Source organism: Varroa jacobsoni, unplaced genomic scaffold, assembly GCF_002532875.2.
Source record: "Varroa jacobsoni isolate VJ856 unplaced genomic scaffold, vjacob_1.0 contig03810, whole genome shotgun sequence".
NCBI lineage: Eukaryota > Metazoa > Arthropoda > Arachnida > Mesostigmata > Varroidae > Varroa > Varroa jacobsoni.
In genome coordinates this window covers 6,529-27,551 of record NW_019215095.1, presented here as the reverse complement: position 1 = coordinate 27,551, position 21,023 = coordinate 6,529, and the positions used below count along the sequence as shown (strand labels likewise).

The following is a 21,023-nucleotide window of genomic DNA, read 5'->3' as shown; positions in this document are numbered from 1 at the left end:
TTTATTTAGTATAAAATAGCCTAAAACCAGTAATACGGCTAAGTATCTTCTCAGTATACCAAATTAGATAGAGCCCCCGCGACTTGCATGGCAGGACCCATTTTCACAGAACCAAGGGTTTTGCATCACTCGGCTGGCTCAGGGGATAAACGTATTGTTAGTCGCCATTTCGATTTAGAATCAAAATCAGTAGTGGGTTCAAGGTGGAACTTCATAGAAAAATTTTTGGGAAAAAATATTCTAAACACCTATTAACGACGAAACACAACGCTTTGTGAATGGAAATTAATTGTACTGTGGGAAAACGCACTGCCGCCTTGGGGCAGCTAGTTAACTAAACAATAAAGTAAGGCTTTTAGGGCGCGCAATTCCGCGAGAGATTTGAGAGTTTTGGGATTTTCGGTATGGGATGAGTAGGACAAAACGATACTTCATTTTATTAGGTATTTTATGACGATTTTGTCGTGTTTTCCCCGTCCTTCTTTCGATTCGGGCCGTGTGTTCACCGAGTCGGCCATATTTTGACGACGTATTTTATCTATCACCACACATCCTACTGCACATTTTTAAAATTTTTTCTTGCTTTCGTATCGGTTTTCGCCCGCTGCCTTCTCGTAATTGTTTCCTCGTTCCCTTCGGCTTTACTGAGCTTTTCAGCTTCTTTTTCGTCACAGTTAATAATATTTATATATACATATCTGTGTGCAATCACATATCGAACCTCGTTTTCTTGCACACTTTTCCTATTTGACTCAAGTCTCGTCGCTAGATGTTGTATCTTCATTCGAAAGATGATTACAACAGTACTTCATACATAGTTTAATAGTATGTGAGGAGTACTAAAAATGGGAGCTCATGACTCGTAGACAGCCCATGGGTTTACAGGTAGACTGGTATCTATCAATCAGCCAGTGACATAGCCATCGAAAGTACGTAGGATCTGGCTTATTATCACACAATACAGTAACAACGTATAGGGATGCCTCTTTTCCAACTCTTTGGGTCCATTATGGGTTTATGCCGTTGTCAAAACACCACTATTTGTCATATTCGTAATAAGTATCTTTTCTCGCTTTAAAGTAGATTATGCCGAATTTTATTCTCTGCTTAAGTGTGTTTGGTACTTCGTATCTTTTTCCTATTTTTTTTTCCAATTACATCTATCAAAAATACAAAAAGCACTCCACTTATTGGACTGCTGTACACATTGCAATATAATTACTCATTTATTTGTAAAGTTTTCTGCAGCAGAACTATACGGAACACATGAGTTTGTGTCCTTAATTGCGGGCGGGCGCTGCTTATGAGCCACTGCATCTGTACGCATTTTGTGTATATCTTCGTTTTTATCCATGTGTGCTACCGATTTAAGAGTATTTTATTTTTAATATAAGGCCGGATGCTTAGACGAGGTTCTTTGGCATCGCTCTTAACCGATTAAATTATTTCGTTATTTTTTATGTCGCTTAAGCCCCTTCGTTCCGTTTGTGTACTTTTACTTTCACCCTCCATTTATAGCTATCCTTCCCTTGACCAATTTGATAGCAGTTAGATCGTCTGCTACTTGTTTAATTTGACCATGCCTGGATACGTGAAGTCGTATTGTTTACTCCGTATGAAAGCCTCGATGTCCTTGGGCTGCGGAGAGACTGTGGCTACCTCGGTCTTAAAGAAGTACTTGGCTAACTCCACGGCAATATTGAATGATACCTCCTGAATCTTCGATAGCGGAGGGTAGACGCGGCCTTCGTCGAGATCAGCCTGACTTACCATCTCAGCAACAGTCTGTGGAATAGAATAACGAATGACTAATGAAGATAATAAACCAGTGGTAGATTTATATTATTATTATTACATTATTATTAGAAATACATTATTATATCGTGAAAGACTAACATTGTGTCTTTATGGCGCATAGTAACACAAATATTGTATACACATGTACAAAGGAGTTTTTGTGCGGACCTAAATAAAAGCTTCCGCTGAAATTCGGTTCGAGGAAGTCACTGCTGGTGATGATAAAGTGTCTTTTGTGCCCCACATTTCACACATGCGTTTCACGGGTGCATACTGTGCGAAGAATAGCTTAGTAAAAATTAGTTTATTTTACAAGAAACTACTTTTTATTCACATCGGATCTTCATGGACTGAAATTTTACCTTGGCAGTGATAAGAAACACTTCGTCATCGATGCGTGTAACCTTGCACGCATTCACGGCTAGGGCGATTCCGGGGAAAATATAGGCGTTGTTACCTTGCCCTGGATAATAGGTTTTGCCTTCATACGTAACAGGAGGAAATGGAGAACCGGAAGCGAATACGCACTTGCCCTGTAGGGAAAGAGGCAGAGGTGTCGGTACCAAATTCGGTCATCTATACAGAATGCGTATTGATTCAGCTCGGATTAACCATGACTATTGTATTATATTCAAATTACTATTACTATTTTTTGCGTATATTTTACTGTTCATTCAAATTCCATCAATTAGTGTCAGTAACTAATTGATGTTAAGCTAAAAATCGTTTACAACCATGCGTTGACGTTGCTGGTCTGAAACAGAGCTCGAGATAGTTTCCAGCTAGAGGCAGCACAGAGACCTACCTTGGTGTGGGTGAACGCATCTTCGGCCGTACATTCGGCCTTAATTGTGGGATTCGACAGCGCAAAAATAACTGGCCGCTTTGAGAACTCGAGCATGTTCTGGAGGATCTGGGCGTTGAACGCATTAGTCTGGGCCGAGGCACCGATCAACATCGTCGGCTTCACCCGCTTCACCAATTCATGTAGGTCTGTAGTGAGGGGCGCTTCCTTGGCATACTTCTTTTTGTGGTCGTTCATTTCGTCAGGACGTTCGAAACACAGAAGTCCTAACGAAGCAGAATAAACGGGACATTAGAACGAGTGTTAAGGTATCAAAGCAACTCCTTCTATAATTGCTAAAAGCGCAAGTTTGTTTGATCAACGTGAACTCTATTTATTATAAAATATCCTTCTCCAGGAAACTCTTCACAACACTGCCTTTTTTTACCTCTAGAATCAAGCATCCAGATCTTGCTTGCGGCTTCCTTTTCGGATATTCCTTCTTTGACCATGGCTTGGCAAAGGAGATCGGCGATGCCAAGTGCGGCTTCTCCAGCGCCCTGAAACAGGATCGTGTTGTCCTGAAGTGTGCGACCAGTGATACGCAGTGAGGCCATTAGACCGGCCACAGCCACGGCCGCGGTACCCTGAATATCGTCGTTGAAGGTACAGTAAGAGTCCTTGTATTTGGCTAGCAGCGTGAACGCGTTAGCATTGCCAAAATCCTCAAATTGGATAAGGCACGTCTTACCAAAGCGTTTAACAGCCGCCTGCATGAACTCTTCAACGAACTCGTCGTACATCTTTCCCCGAACTCGCTTTTCCTTGAGTCCAATGTAGAGCGGATCGTTGAGATTAGCCTCGTTATTGGTGCCGACATCCAGAGTGATGGGTAAAGTTTTCTCTGGCGGAATACCTCCGAGAGCTGTGTACAAAGCGAGCTTCCCGACAGGAATGCCCATGCCGTTCGCTCCAAGATCACCGAGCCCGAGAATACGTTCACCGTCGGTCACAACAATGCTTTCGACCTCCTTTTCGGGCCAGTTAGCTAATACGTCAGCCACCTGCAAGCAAAACCAAGATAATTTTTGTGAAAGCATCCCTTATTCAGAATATTTTATAAGCTATCGGGGAATATACTGAATACTATCCTCTGAATAAATATGTAGAAATAATGCTTTCAAGATGAAAAACCAGGCAAATTTATTAATTTTGTTTTCCGTCTTAATCCTATCTCGCAGTTCTGCTATTCGTATCGGTATAAGCGTAATGGCACGAACCTTCCCTTTATCCTTGATAGAGATGAAAAGTCCCTTCGGGCGGCGGAAGATGAGCGAATACTTAAGACAGGCATCGCCCACGGTAGGTGTATACACAAGCGGCATTAGCATTTCTGTATGCTCCTTCATCACGCGATAGAATAGCTTTTCATTATAATCCTGCAATTAATTTCCAGACAGAAAGACAGTGGCACACAATGAATGATAACTGAATCCCGCTCGAGGGTAACTATATGTTTCATAAAACAAACTAACGTAAAAACTAGCTGTTCAGCATAGGCTCTAGCTGTATAAACAAACTCTCCTGCTAGAGAAAACTATTCCTAATACTTCGGTGTTAAGGAAATAGCCCGTAGCTTCCAAAAATCACGATATTCAAATGTTTGTGCTTTTCCGGCTCTTGAAAAAGCAATTAAATATTATGCACACGCAAGTTAGGCAAATGTAAAAGGATCCCACAACCATCAACAGTGAATTTGTGTAAAAGTTTGATTGTTCTTGTTCTAAATGATACCATGAGATTTCCACGTATTGATAACTTACGCTCAGCTCGCGAAGATAGCAATATTTTGCGAGGGGCGAGGAATAGAGGTTGAGATTCATAAGGACGGATTTCATCTCAAGCTCGGGTGTGCGGATCGCTGGCGGCAGAAGGCCTCGAACCGACATAGAATCACGGTCTCTCGAGGAGAAGGAAAGGCCCTGGAAAATAAAATGAAACATCAAAAAAAAAAATAGACATTGGGATTAATTGAGCATGTCGGCATAGCCAACCTAAGCTTATTAAAGGAGGGAGAGCCGAACTAAATGTTGCCGGCAGAATTCGGTTCTATATCATCCTGTTTTCCTGTTTAAATCAACGGCATATATATATATATATATATATATATATATATATAACAAAGCTAACTTTGTTTAAGAAATTAGGTATAACTGTAATGTAGAAGGCTGTTACGAGCATTGTGTTATACTTCATTTTCATTGCTCTCTCGATTATTAACTTCAACTTTGCTCGTTGCACACTTGAATGCACCAGCGTCTGCCAGCATTCCAATCAGGAAATCCTGCCCCCCACGTCGTATCAATCGCCTGTGTTTTTCTCGATTGGCAACATAAAATTTAGGAGTCTACCACTCAATCATTACCTTCAGTCCTGCAGTAAACTAGAAATATGAAAAAACAGCACCTTCAATGAACTGAAACGCATGGCACAAATATGAAGGAATGCTCGACCTTAAAACGGCAGTCCTCAGTTGTAGCCTCCGACACACAAACTGAAACTATTGACAAATTTTATCAACTTTGATTACAAGTTTAATGTAATAGCTCGCAATAACCACAAAAAGTTTTTACGGTTATGACTTTAAAACTGCTTTCGTGACAACAAAAAAAGTAAATATTTTCTTATAGAAAACGACAAATGACGGCTTTAACTACCTGTCCTTTGTTTGGAAGACTTTCGCTGCTCACCGAAAAGCAAAAATGCTCCCTTTATATTGTCTAATGCAATAATCCAACGCAACGCAACGTACTTGTGAACTGCACATTTTACTCACGTCTTGATAGACGGATATTTAATAAATTAATGTCCACTTTAATTAGAGTGAATTAATAATCGCCACTAATAATAGTTCGTAAAACCGTATGATACTGCCTTAATATTCCTTAATACTCAATTTCACTAAACACCCGAGTGCTTAAGTTGGCAATCATAACCATGCTATGCATGTAGTTCCACTTTAGCGTACAACGTTACCATAAAATTGTTCAACGTGGCTCATTAACTATCCACTGGATTTATAGAAAAACTTCAGCGCTCTGCGCGGCAAATGTCACACTACTCGTATTGCAAACATATTCATAGAAACGATCTTGTGGAATCTTCACATTAGTAGATTTGTAATGTCCTGCATCTTAAAAGCCTATTCAGACACATATCACACTGCTATAATAAGGGTAGACGAATGACCCGCAATACGGTCCTCCCGTTGCTCGACTTAGTCGTCGCTGAAAGCGAATAGATATCGACATATATACAATAAAGGTTATGTCCCTCATAAAAGTCCACCGTTGCTTAATGAAGTAACAAGCCTAAACTAGTGTACAATTATTTCACCCTCTCTTACGTTCTTTAAACACGTCAAATCGTCTTTTGGTTTGTTTTTCATTGTGACCCGTACGTCACTTTACGAACCGACACAAGCTACAACAGCTCGGTCACAGGCAACAAATCGATTTGAATTAAACATTACGGTAACATGTGACCTTCACGATTCAAGAGATAGGCTGAGAATGGTACAGATACTGTCTAAGGTGGCAATAGCAGTTCCTCTATTACATATATACATCCTAGTCAGCACTATTGTAGACAGTTTTTATCCTGCCCCTTATCGATCTGGTGGGAGAAAAGGAAGTCCGGCCGTAACCGCATCTGTCGGTTATTAAGCACAGCTATAACGTCCTTGTTTTCAAAAAGCGTCTTCACGAACTTCTTCATGAAGTCAATCATTTTTTAGTTAACGTCCGCCGGTGACGTTTGTTGGTTAAGAAAACGTGCAATCATCTACTCGAGACAGCAATCGATAAGCCAATTTTAGATCACCTTGAAAGAGCGAAATTGCCGGAAAGCCATCGTAATATTTATAGGGTCTCCAATGAGAAACTCGTTTCTATCGCTAAGCTGCGACACGAAGGGCAGTTCGATCTTTTCACTGATATCCTGAATCTCTTTGACAGTCAGATGCTCAAGCGCTGTCACCTGATGCTCGTCTCGCACTTTCGAAGAGTGATGACATCCCATTTTTTTTCAATATTCTCAAATCATGATGAAGAATCGTTCTGTCAATAAATAATAGGGTCATGTGCGTACGAGTTCGTTAAAAAAATAAGAATGTAAACGGTGCATACGAGCACGAGATGATGGCGGAAACCATGCACCCTATATATCACAGCACTCTCAAATAAAGACGTCACGTTCTGTATTAAGAGACGAGTCTGGTGGCATCGACGGCTTAAAACAATTCTCCAAGTGCCTCCTCTTGGAATCCTTTCCCCTCTGTCATCTACTGAAAGCGTGTCCCATCGTGCTATGTAACGAGATCGAGTAAATATTTAATCGACTAAACGGTGGATGGAGTGCACTTCAAGGCTTCAGACAAATGTCTTTTATAGGTAGCCAAAAGCAGCTGCATCAAGGGCACCGCGTCGCCCAGATACATCGTTATGCTTATAGTGTATAGGACAATTTCGATTTATATATATATATATATACACAGAACGACTCTATTGCTTTGTAGCGTATCGTAGGGTTCGGATTCACTCGTCTTCGTAGGAGTGACAGTAGGCTGGATGATATACTTCGGTCCAACAATGGCTGGTCTCGAAATAGTTTGGGGTAAAACAATGATGATCTAACCTTCAGCGCCTTGGAAGTTAGTTGATCAACGCCTAATTAACCTTTGCGATGGAGGTCAAGTATTGTAATACAGTATGAATCAGACCATGCACGGTGGACGAGGTAAGCAAAATGGACTTTCGGGAATTCAGGCAGATCATTCGCTCGGCAAAAATATACATGAAGTAATTTTGTCATAAAAAAAAAGCTAGCATAGTCTTTGGGGAGGAAATAAGTGAACATCAAATGACGTTCGAATTTCCTATTTCGTAAATCCAAGGTTTCTGTATAGACGGTAGGCTTCAAAAAATACATATATGAAGGCCACTAAGTAAATGTTTGTGTCCGCTTAACACAAACAAACAAGCGAGATTTATTTACACAACCCGGATTTCCAACCAATACACAATGACAAAATAACCGATATGCCAATCAAGACATGCGTCTGGTTTAGAAACACGAAAATACGGCAGGGTTGATTGTCACGGCTGTCCGTATTTATACAATTCCAATGAGCCCGGATCGCCCGATGATCGATAGATCTAATGACGGCCATAACAGCAATGCACCCATTTAGTTTTCATTTACCTGTTAAATATCGAAGTTAGAGGGATATAAAAAAAAAAACAGTATTTCCTATACCGAAATGCTGCAATAAGGATAGCTTTTGTCGAATTTTCGCGTCACACTTCAACGCCATGATGCTTCACAAATGATTGCATTTGCCCTTCCTCCGACCGTTTTTCAGTAAAATGACTTCCATATGAGAGGCTTAATAATATTTATGTACAGCACAGTTATCGATTGAGTAACAACAACCCGAAAATGCTCGGCAAACAACAGCGCCAACTGTAAGCCAATAAACGATAAATAATAGTGATAATAATATTAAGTATATAATAGTTAAGCAGCATTTCAAACATCGTCATTTGTCGCGATTCCACGACATTAAAGTTGTATATACAACAGAGTACAGATATAATAAACAATTAATATTGGTCGCTAAATAACTGTAACAATTGTTTAACAAACTATTAAGGTGATTCCAGTAGCCAAATAGTGTCGTGCTTAGAATATCAGTCGTAGGCATTGTAGCTATAAGTTTTATAACTTACCGTATGTGCATCTATATATATATATATATATATATATATATATATATATATATATATATATATAAAAATATTATAATTAAAGAGAAACACAAAAATTGAATAGGGTCTCTATGATTTTTTTTTGAGAGACACTGATTAAAATATATATGATCTGTAAAAAAGAGAGCTTATATATATATATATATATATATATATATATATATATATATATGAGTAGTCTAAAAATGTAAGTAGTCATCAATGATGTGTCAGGAATTAGCCTTTGATTGTTAAAATGCTCGTTTAATTTTTGAGTATTTTTTTACCATCTACCCCCCTTCCCCACTTCAACGACCGTTTTCATTTGTGATAACACATTAGTGCCTTCATCATTTCGGCGTGCAGCACAGCTGACTGTAATGCTGCAACAAAGTTACCACGATTCCCTGATTTCCCCCCAGAAGTAGAAACCGCAAAAGACTTTAATCACTTCTATCTTGCTTCTCCCCTGTTTCTCCCAATTTCTAAAAAAAAAAAAAAAAAAAAACCCTAAAAATATCCCAAGGAACAACCTGAAGGGACACAAACATCACAATCATAAAGTTCTACTCGTTGCGTAGTTTTGGTTTCACACGTGTTACGGTTTTAATTATTTTTTTTCTTATTTAGGTTTTTTTATTTTCGCGGCAGCATGCTTGTCCTTCCTAGTTACAGACACCTCTTGACTGCTTCGTTGCGTGCGATTCATAGCCATCATATAGTGGCTCGTCACGGTTTGCGATGACCACAGCAGTGACGCGAGTGCTGCCGCAAAATATGATGAAAACCGTAAGCAAGCAGCACCTAAAAGCTATTTTTATTTTCATTATACCCCATCAACACGGTGATTATTAGATATAGTTCTAGTTATCGGGGAGTCAAACGAAATGGTAAGGGCAGGGAGCGATGGCCGCCGACAAACGATAAAATTTAATTCAGCAACCTGCGGCGGAGAAAAACATCGCAGTAGTACAATAAAACTCAGCCGGGAAGGCCAACAGCTCGCGGTGGCCGCTACCAAACCAGATCGGATTGTCAGACTGTGGCTAGTTATGGCTAGCTGTTGGTGATAGCAATAAATTACCTCTGAATATAACAATCGAATACATTACCTAGGTGACTTAAATTTTCTTCTTCGATACGCCGTTTACTATTGTTTCACAATTGCCACAAAGCCAACAAAAACAGCAACAATAAATAAAACGGAAAAAAATTAAGTATCTTTTTGTTTTAATAGCAGAGTAAGCGTTAGTTTTTTTTTTATTATATGAGACCTCAAGTTCTCGAACACTACGTACAAAAAAAGAAAACAAAAATTTGTTTCACTGTTTTCTTTGCAGCTATTGCAGATCGCTAATTTGAAATGACTAGTTTGCATCAGCTGGAGAGGCAACACGACATTTTCAAACATTTTCTGCAATATCCATTTAAATCGCTTCGGTAAGTTAATTACCTCATATAAGTTCGTTAGCTGTAACTTTGTATTATTTACTGCAGATCGGAGTCAGTTCGTAAAGCAAAACTGTGTGTAGCAGTGTACGTTGACAACGGATCACATAGGACTATTAATGCAGGTAATTTATAAAAAGCTATTGTAGTAAAGCCAATTTAGGACTATGTTAAAAAAGTTACCGCGGTTAAAGATGCGCAAAATATACAAAGAGCACACAGCGGTTCCTTTCCGCTTTCGATTTTCGTGCCTGAAGCTACTAAATAGCTTTGTAACGAGATAACGAAACAACGAAACCTCGTTGTTTCACATTTTCCTATATCGAATGGAAGTACTTTGATCAATAAATTATCAGTTTACATCTAAGTATCTTTTGTTAGTCTATGACTACAATTATATGTTCACCTCTTTTTTTCTATAGGAATACCTATACTGTCACCACACGACAGCCCGGAATTCCCCCAGTACCTCGCTGTGGCGACAGGTAGTTTGTCATGAAGAAGATTTCTCTGAACGAGGTTTTGTTTTGGTAAGTGCTACCTTTTTTTGTTTTCAGATGTACTTCCGAAGGAGTTTCAAACACAGCAAGGACATATTCTATGTTAAAAGTTATCATTACGTGCGAGCGAAGTTGAAGGAAGAAAACTTGGCCCAATGAACATGCCCCCACAAGTGGTCGACAAAAAAGCTTGTTTCCTTAGAACTGCTCTTATAAAAGTCGTTCGGCCTACACCGGGATGAAGATACATCTAGCTTCTATAAGACATACAGCTTTGATCATAGGGGTAATAGGATTAGTTTTCTTGTCAAATCATCCTGGTCAATTATTAATATAAGTAACAACCACAGTGAGCTATTGAACGAGATGTTGATTTTTGGGTCTTAGCTGATATACGTGAGTATCGCGTAAAACGCTGCACGTTATTTGTTCTGACACGCAATTAATTGAAAGGACCACCAGAGTACCAATTAGGAAACTATTACTCTGGGCATACATTCACAGTCACGAAATAGAACAGGGAATTGTTTGGATGAGAGATGCAGCATTAGAAGCGCGCAGCAAAAGTCACTCGTCACGCGTGAAGTTTTTTTAAATAATAAAGCACACATGACATATATTACCGCTCATCTAAACCGTTTGCCTATTTTGACATCCTGTGCTCAGTTTGAATGAGCACTGTTCGAAAAGCATGCTTTTTTTTTAGAGATGGCCCTTGGTAGAAAACAATATTGGGGCTAACCAATACAGAAACACAAGCAAGAAACCATAATCGGCAGAGAAACCTTGTTTGACAAAGCTCACCGCAACTACGACAAAATCACTGTCTTAAGTATATACTATCTAGGGTGGTGTACCTTTTTGAGAGATGTTATCGTAAGAATACAAACAGATTAATTTAGCGTGACTACTAGTTGCTGGCATTCATCCTCGATCAACGAGTTTTATAGCCTGGATCTAAGTTATACCGCCTGATCTAATTTTATCCAGTGATAGTGCGTTTTACTGAAATTCGCAGTCATCATTCTTTTTTCTCTAGTCGACTTTTAATGCAGGCTCCGATGCGGCTGTGCAGAATTTCCCTGAGGACTCGTCAGAAATGGTGTTTTCTATTTCTTGGATTGTTGCTGGTAGGTCAGGATGGGTTTACATCCAGATTAAACCACCTCTACGTTCTTCATATTAGTGAACAAACACGTTGCTACTGCACCGTTAGTGAGGTTTGATATCGCAAGTCAGGAGATCGATCAACGAATTTTATTGCCTGATCTTAGTTAAACTTTTGAGCCCTGTCTTACATAACCACACTGCTCTTGATTATGATTTGAGGCCAGAAGTCAACAGGGTGCATCATAGTAGACATTAACTTTTAATTAAAATTCAACAATGTGTTTGCCCTAAAAAATACAAAGTGAAATGCCTTTTAATAAAAAGGCATTTCACTTTGTATTTTTTAGGTCAGCCGCTGAATCCTTCGCCATTTGCTGTGTTCCTTTAGGAGTGGCACATCCGCATCTACACAATTGACTGATATGAAACTCTACAGCCAAACCATAATTACGATAGCTAACCTCAGATATATGTCCGGCGGGCGGCGGTCAACCAAAGGCCAGACTGGCTAGCACCTGCTGATCAGGATACTACTCGCAGACCTCCGAAAATCGCAGACTATTCTAGCCATTTAGCTGTCCTAGCTAGCAATTCGTATGATGACTTGGCCATCTTGCCACCATCTCTGTATGAGGTGTCCAATCGTAGCAACAAAAGTGGTAGTATTTGTAGCAATAATCAGCTGAATAGCAGTATGAGCGGCGAAATCGAATCTTACCATTTTGGCAAGGATGTCGTCCACTTCGACAGCAATTTCAACAAATTGCAGGAGCACTGTCTTCCTTAAACACTTATCGCAATGTATTATTATGACTTCCCTTCGATACGGTATGGGAGGATTTTATCGTTAAGAACTGACGTTTCGACGTTGTTTCATTTATGTTGCCGGCGCGTCTCGTGCTACGCGTTCGTATTCAGTCCGCGTAGTTGTGACTTGCAGTCTGTTGTTTGGTTGATCTGATTCGACTGCACCGTCTGAATGATTCGATCTATTTCCCACTTAACTGGCTGACAGAGTGTTCTGTGAATATATGTAAGACTACTAGCGTGGTATCCACCAACGGTCGAGTGGGAGAGCCCACGGTTACCAAAGCCAACTTCTTCCGTAGAAAGTAGCTAAGACGCACCAAATGGCCCGTTTGCTATCAACGCGTGTTAAATCGGTATCGCTTATTTACCAGTGGCTGGTGGCGGATTCACGCCTTACCCGCCTTTACCCAGCAGCCAAGTGGCGGAATTGCTGAACAGCGAGCGTTAGCGGCTGCGTATATTTCGATCACCGCCGTTGCTATTGACGCGACCCCGACGTAACCGAAGGCTGAAGTTGACGGTGGTTACTGCGCGAGCCCTCACTGCCAAGGACGTATGGGTCATTGATGGTCGCACTGCATCAGTAACAACTGAACCACTGGGCAGTAAGATCTAAATGTCCCGATCGTTGACATAAGTCAAGGCGCTTTGTGTATGCGATTGGGAGGGGAGGAATCTAATCGAATAAGTGTAGTAACAGGCTAACTGGGTTGAATAAATATTCGGGTCTTTTGCAGATCCAGGTCATTGTCTTTGTCAAACGACTCACACGATGAAAATTTAACCTGTACTTGTTTGAGCTGCTATAACATTAGTAAGAAATCAATAGCGCGCTGATAGCCAGCACATATTTCTACTTAATAACAAATCAAAACGAGCACAAAAAGTCCATTTTGCGTGTTACTCGATAACTTGCAACATATCTGACGTGCCACGTGCATTAACCGATACAGTTGCACCATCGCGAACGTGCAATGTCTGCACTATCGCTAATATTTCAGGATTTTCGTCTACTCAATCCTATTACCCTATTAAATAGATACTGCATTGGCCGAATGTCTAGTTTTGTACATGCTGGCGTATATATAAACTTGTAACTAGTTGAAACTTCAATCTGATTTTTGTTCGACTTAATCTCTGATTAAAAACTACTCTAACAACTTGTTTGCAGCCAAGAAAATTTCATACCACAAGAGTGTGATACTAAATAGTAGGTTTGAATAAATCACCCATCTTTGGATTAGAATACTTCAAAACTCGGACTATATATATATATATATATATATATATACATACATATATTGTCGTCAACAAAAACGCCCAGTGGTGCCTACGCCCGGTTTTTCACAAAATCTGGCTGGCGCCTACGTTGCGATCGCAAGAAAATAGTTTAGCCGTTGGTCGAGTCCTTCGCGGAATCCTCTCAATAGCTATCAGCAACAGGAACTTAGAGCTTCCCTGTAGCATTACACCATATGGGCCCCCTACCGAGGGAAAAAATCCCTAACCTTATCCCTGTTAGATTTGCCAGAAGGAGCAAATCTCAGTAACTTCCTTTCCACACACACTGCGAAAGTGACGCATGGCCATCATGAGGAAAAATGAAATGGGAATCTCGTGACTTACCGAACGGAGAGGGTTAGCACGTCATAATCATCTGCTGCCTACTGTCCATATATGGTCAACTCCTACACCGCTACCCTATCCGAATAATCACTTGCCAAATAAACAATTTTCACTCTACGGTTAAATTGTTGACTGTACACAAATTCTCGTTTCAGAAAAGGACTTTGTTATGGATAATGTTAGTAAGCACTAGTGAAAGCACATCAGACAGACCCCTGATAAGCCTGTGCGTTGCTACTGGGGCCCGTTCCCGCTACTGAACGGATGAAAACCCATTTAATGACTACAATTCCTTAGACATTCGCTACCAGTTTCAACCATTCACAGCAGACGTATAACTGAAATTCGTTAGGTGAATGAATGTATTCTGCTAGGTAGCGTTGAAAAAGCAAGCTAACCTCCGGCTAATTTTGTATAGGACAATGCTAAGTTTATTTTTAGCTTGAACCAGAATTTTGATGCCGCGTTCTACTATCTCCTTAACCACGGGGACGGGGACGGGGGGGGGGGGGTCATCACTAAGAGTTACTTTCGCCGCGAACCCGAGACTCAGTTGAAGCCACTTTAGAGCAACAGCACGTAACAGTACATCTATAATACTAAATTCAAAAGCGGATTAACTAGAATTGTTTACGCAGTTCGATCTATTTTGAAAACGAAACGCAGCTTTAGAACTTTAAAACAATCGCTATTGGTTTATCAGGCTTTCTTTGATGTGTACGAGCACAGTGCGTCTGACTTTCAAACTTTCATAGGTTTCCGCTAGAAGGTGATACTTCGGTATTCGGAGGAAAGTAAATCTGCTGCTCACCCGCTGAATTTATTTGGTGCTCCCAAATAGACAAATTAAATCTCCACGCAAAGAGCCGCACTTGAGGAGGCTCATGTTCGCTATGAATTCGCAGCGAGTACCGGTCTAATAAGCTACTTCAATGGTCGTATCCATCACTGCCACAGGATAAAGCTCAGCGAATGATTAGTATAGATCCATGTTAATCCCAAGCTGCGTCGCCCCCACCATCCAATGTGGCCCGGATTCTGCATAAAAGCCCTACATGATTAGTTAAACCTGATGATGTACTTTTGAGTAATTACAAACAGAACGCCGAATCGCAACTGCATTGCTTCCATTATTAGTAACCAACCTCCATCTTGTTTTCAATGGAACGTTTCGATATCTCCAACTCACACAATCACTGATCAACTGTTCGTTGCAAAGCGCCGATCTAACGATTAGTTCAAACAGTCATTTCTGACTGTCGAGAAACAGGCAGCAAGCCAACTTTTCATAGTTTCCCCCGCCGAAAATCGACGCAGCGTCAGATCCAACAGCGGGACCGTCTTATAGTCGATCTCCTTCCACTGCACCCCTTCCTTTTCTTGGTCGACAGCTATCACGACTAGAGGCGAATCTAACACAGACCTTTAGTTGCAAAAAATTAGTCGTCCAACCTATAGCTCCCTTCCATATAAATACGGCGCCGAGCAAATAAACCTTTTGTCACTGCGTAAACGGCCAGTAACTGATGTTTCCAGAAAAGTGACGTCACGATGCCGTAGTCAGCTGTACCCACTACCACTACCGTCGCACGGCGAACGTTAGCTAGGGCTGATCGCACCGTAACGTTTAATGGCCTACACCAAATCGCTGTGTCCGTGGGACGACGTTATTGCAGCTGTTAGAGACACGCGATCATCTGTTATGGAGTTCGTTCGGGACAAACTGGCGATTCAGAACGAATAATTCTGGGAACTGTTGAAAGACAAAAGTCAGGCTAAAGGTTTGCACAAGAAATCCAAAGTATAGCCAAATGTGTCTGGGCCCAGGAAAATCCACACCATAAATAATTTATGAAAAATTCAGTGGACAACGACGTGTTTTCTAGAGCTTTTTTTCTGGCATCGGGTATGCCGTTGCGGATTTCGCGCATAGATATTTTTATATACAAGGGCTCCTCTTATATACTAATCCGAGTTAAATATGTATAAAATAACAAAGTTTTGTCTACAATGCACGTGCGTGCCATTCGCTCATGCGACGGAAGCCCGATTCATTGTACATTAAATGTTAAATAAATTACACGCACTACTAGGGTGCTTGGTCCCCATTTCCATCAATTATATATATTCTCAAAACTGGGCTTTCGCTCGAGAAGTAACGATCTGCATCTGTACCGAATATATAAAACATTACACACGTGTAAACATAGGCAAACATATGTAAACCACTTATATATGAGATATTTGCCTACGTAGAGATTCCCGAGCTCTATCGTACAGTGATAAAATAAACGAATGGCTTAGACCTAATATCAGGCAGATTTTCTGAGCTAAGCTAGTAAATTCTAGGCGGATTATTAAGTTGTGTTTAAGCATCCAACTGACAGAGGATTAAATGTATACCAAAAACGACCTGCGTCGATCAATAGCTTTGCCCACTGTATAAAACTATTTTGGGGACGTCTCACTGGGTTGCAAAGCATAATTTTGGGTTCTACAAGGAAGGGTGGCCTCAATTAGTTTTCATCATATAGATCCGGATAATTTTTTAAGATGCCTAGCTTGCCCATTGCAGCTAAGCACAACGGAAGTACTGTAATCTCCTGTTCCAATTACATTCCAATGATTTTTTTTGAAAGTCTACATCTCTGTCGAACTAATACGGTAGTCGCTTGAACGGTTTTACGAAACCTAAACTCACTTCGTTTTGTTATCGATTTAATTCTACTATAAAACCTCTCCTCAAATGTTTGCAGGATGATCCATGACCACTTATTGTTATCATTTCCACTTCGATCAATTCGTTTACACTGCTTGTCCGAACTGATTATCTTGATTTTGTTCGCATTTTCAAGGTTCCGCCATTAAACGTACCTCCGTATCCGTCGTCGTCAGTTTGATAGAACGCGCTGCAGCGCCGACGTCCACGCCGTTCTGAGTAAGGAAAACCATGACGTCGCTGGAACTGCCCGCCATTGCACCGACGCGCAATTAATATTGAATTATTAATTACACCAATAAAGACTGTAGCAAAAATGTCACTCGTCTTGAAGCACGTACACAGTCTGACACGCAAGAATTCACCACATATATTGAACCGTATACGGGCGACACGAAAGCGCCCGTGTGGGTACGCTGATCATGTCGATGGGACAAAACAGAAACGTTGTATCACAGATTAGCGCAAATTTGAGGTTGGTTAGCCAGCTATGGAAAGCTGTAAGGATTGGTCTGTTGTTCTTTTTCGCTTAGCTACGTCGTAAAAGACAAACAAGGCCCCGCTTAACTTCCATGTTTCAAGATTTTTAGATTCTGATGTTCACCTGCTGATATACCTGCTGCTAGTGCTCATAGTTGACATTGCTATTCGAAGGCGTAAGGTCTACGAGAAGGGAACACGCGAAAATTATTATTTTCTCAATTACAATTTCCCTCGTCCGCACCGCAGCAAAAGCCCCCGAGATCCACACAAAGTCCTTTTTCCTCTCAAGTTGTTAATTTACTTAGTATTGATGTATTAACTTGGGAAGCAACTTTCTGCACAAACTCGATAGCGTATCATCAACAATAGAAGTAATAACTTGAATTTCTATATAAAACAACACTGAAATTGTTGGGTAACACAATAATGAGTTGGAAAGTTGAATAAAATACTCAATGTTAATCTCTAATATTCGATTACTCTGTAGCTGCCTATGATTTTCTATTTGAACATATATATAATGGTTAAATACTGGCCATCTAAATTTAAGCGCTTGACCATAACTAAATAGATCGTTATAAAAGCGAGGTTTTCATAACTGCCCCTGCCCCTGTATGACAGGCTGTAATAGCACCACTTTGCTAACCATCGTAATTTTTCTTTCATTAGACTTTAGCTCTAGAAAAATTCACAACAGCGGCCTACCAATAAATAGCGGCTGTCGACATAAAAGCAAAGCGCTGCCGGGGCAAGGGCCACTCGTCAGCAGAGTACACAATCTTCCGTTCTACTACCGTAGCCTAGAGTAGTCGGTTCGCTGCAATATGGTCCTGAGGTAAAGCAAAACATACACAATCTCAATGAGTAGATAAACAAAGGGTGCGATAAGTCGGCAAAGCCAATCAGCTGAACAGTATTCAAAAAGTGTGTCGTACTGACGTAGACGATGCATCAACGCAGTCCATACAAGTAAAAAAGGGGATGGAAGGCAGAACGCACAAAAGCATTTCCATATATGATAAACGAAAACCGTTGAATCGTGCACCAAGAGGCAAACAGAAGTGGTTTACGTTAGGTGACAGAAACGAACCCTGAGGTTTTCCCGCACATCTTGGTGCGACAGGAACGCGGTGGATTCCAAATATAACCGTAATGTTACGACGATGCTGACATTTTTTTGGTGAGACATACACGTCGTGTTACTTTTTATTAAATCCAACTTTTTAAGAAATTTATTGTACATTATGTCCGAGGTAATAGTTCGTGTATACTCGCAAAAATGAAATTTCCAGCCAGCCGAGGAACGTAACAATATATCAGCTTACGCGGTTTTTTTTAAAAAAATATATATACATATATATATTGAATAGCAATATTAAACTTCTAAGTAGGTTCCAGTCAACAGATATTTCGGAGAGAAAAAAAGCCGACAAGGTTTTCACTAGCTTAATATAATCTATCCAACAAGTTCGCTATAAAACACCACGAACAACTATATAGTTCCGTAGAAGCTTCCCAGAGTTGTGTTACATTTTTCCTCTAATTTACATTACCTGCAAAACATAGCTAGTAAATCAGTGATAGAAAAAATGATCTAAACCAATAAGCCACTTGAAAAATAATAACCGACATAAACTTCAAGCAAATTATTCACTGAGAGAAGACGTAATAATCGATCAAATTTAAAGTGTCTTATTGAAAACCGTCATTGTTCTTTCATCATGAAACAGTGCCGTAACGTTCAACGAAGTTCTTATAATTAAGCACTTTTCACCGTTTGAAAGATTCGCGGACGTTTGCTGACACAAAACAGATTCACAAAATTTCAGACCACGCTCTAACTGCAACAATTAAGCCAACTGATCTGCCCAGCCCTGTCTAACAAATTCATAAACTAAACCCATCCCAGCAGTCAACTCAGGATGCTAAGACTGACGATCTATACTATGAAAAAAACATTTCTTCGGTTCAACGATTGCTGGTCCGTATCATGCGAGAGTGGCGTGAGATACGTGCTCTTTCCACTCTATATCGGCTGATACTGTTGTTACAATTTGTCTCACTTAAGACAAAGTGACGGCAACCATCTTGGCATCACTAGCCTTTTTTGTACTAACGGACGGACTAGCAAAGTGTTCTAAGCGCTCTCGCGTCTCAAGTGATACTTTTGCATATGAAGCAGAATATCGTTCACGTGTCTATGAATTGGTGGAACCGATGGACACTACCAAGCACGGCAAGACTCTCGCACAGACCGTAGAATTAAATGTTAGCCACTTTTTTTTTTAAATCGACATTTATGTGCATTAGCTTAAGGATCGCTTTGCGGGGCAGCTACGTCAGTGGGGATTGATTTGGTGTTTTTCGATTCGGCATCGCTTGTGCGGCGTCACTGGGCTAATGTAATGCCCCGATTATCACTGGTGATCTATGATGTAAACACCTGGGGGGAGGGGGGGTAAGGTGTCTCTCACGTCAATAGACGTTCCCAGTACAGCTAACTGCATTTAATGGATGGTCAGGCAGATGCCCCCATGCCTGACCATTCAATCGATGGGCAAAGCAGATGGTGGCAAGTGATCGATTTGTTGGAACTTTTAAAACCTAATAGATTGTAAAACAATTTTACTGTGACGATACCAATAAGTTATTAAAACACCCCATTTATTGAAGGCGGCAAATCCAACCCACTGGTTATTATTTGTCCATTGCCCTTCCCTTGTTGGCTTGTTCTCTCATCAAAAACTCTGCCAAGGACGAAAGGCTACCCGCAACTTGTATCCGTTCGATTTGTCTATTAATAGCAAGTGTGGCAACTCTGGCCCGCAAGTTCAGATAACGGGGGTCTATTTTTGATCCAATTCCTGGGGGCCCTACTGACAAACTTAGTTGTGCACATAGACAGCTAACGGTCGCTGAATCGCAATTGCTAGAACAAGTAGTCAGAACTGAATTATGACTTTCAAGTAAAAGCATACCTTTTTATGTAGACATTGTGTGTCTGCACGGCTTGATAAAGTCAACTGATATTGTTCATAGCTATGCGACACGAATATAAATGGCGTAATAGTAATAATTACCTGGTAGGGTGACGCACATAAACAAATTAATCTGATTTACAAGCGAATAGGTCGATTCTATAAGCTACGCTGGTAACAGAAACACTCGAGGATTACCGGTTGTTTTTATGTTCTACTCGATATAATTAATGAATCAACAATAGCCAAGACCAGGCATACATACTTGTCAGCGGATAAATATTAATATTCCGTCATGTCCTTACAGAATAATTATTACCTACGTAAAAATATGTTAACTAGAGAATATCAAGTACGACTAATACTATTATCCGAATCACTTAATATTATTCTTAAGTATGGTATAGAACTTTTGACCTTCGTCTCATCTCGGAAACCTATTGAACACATGATCTTTTTAAATATTGTCGTTGTCTGTGTTAGCGATATAGGTCAGATAAGAAGGTTTACATATATCTGATATCAATACAACCCGTCCCTCTTAAAATAGAAACCTGGTTCTTTATGCGAACCAACTCATGAATGGTGCTTGACCACTATATGAAGATGTTTTTGATTCTGTCTTTAGAGACAAAATCCAGTAAGATGTATCAGATGCATCCAGATGATATAATCGATGGCATCAGATCTATTGTATTTTTAGTACGTGTATAATAATCGTTGTAAAAAACACGAGACAATACCTTGTAGTAGAAAAACACAGCTTCGTATCGTAGCAAACAAACGTCTAATATGTAGAAGTATTCTGTTTAATTAGTACACATATTCCGTAGATATAGATGCTTGCGGATTCGGATCAATTTAAGTTAAACTTAATCCTGTAATTTCGATCGCGTAGTTTCTAGATAAACAAAAAACTATTAGGAATTTCCGCTAGGTTTTGTTCTTTCTTTTTCAAAA

At 40.2% G+C, this 21,023-nt stretch overlaps 1 protein-coding gene across 2 annotated transcripts; it reads right to left on the bottom strand.

Annotated features, from left to right (window-relative positions):
* Positions 1-1,132: 1,132 nt before the first annotated feature.
* LOC111272908 (NADP-dependent malic enzyme) lies at positions 1,133-16,973 on the bottom strand. 2 transcript variants are annotated; one of them, XM_022854568.2, is made up of 7 exons: positions 16,758-16,973; positions 4,405-4,563; positions 3,862-4,020; positions 3,030-3,645; positions 2,603-2,868; positions 2,160-2,330; positions 1,133-1,785 (listed from the first exon to the last, which is right to left on the bottom strand). In XM_022854568.2, the coding sequence occupies exons 1-7, from the start codon at positions 16,857-16,859 to the stop codon at positions 1,561-1,563; spliced, it is 1,698 nt and encodes a 565-aa protein (XP_022710303.1). In that variant the 5' UTR covers positions 16,860-16,973; the 3' UTR covers positions 1,133-1,560. The 2 variants fall into 2 exon arrangements, with proteins under 2 accessions (XP_022710303.1, XP_022710305.1); XM_022854570.2 differs by lacking the exon at positions 16,758-16,973 and adding an exon at positions 15,029-15,179.
* Positions 16,974-21,023: the final 4,050 nt, after the last annotated feature.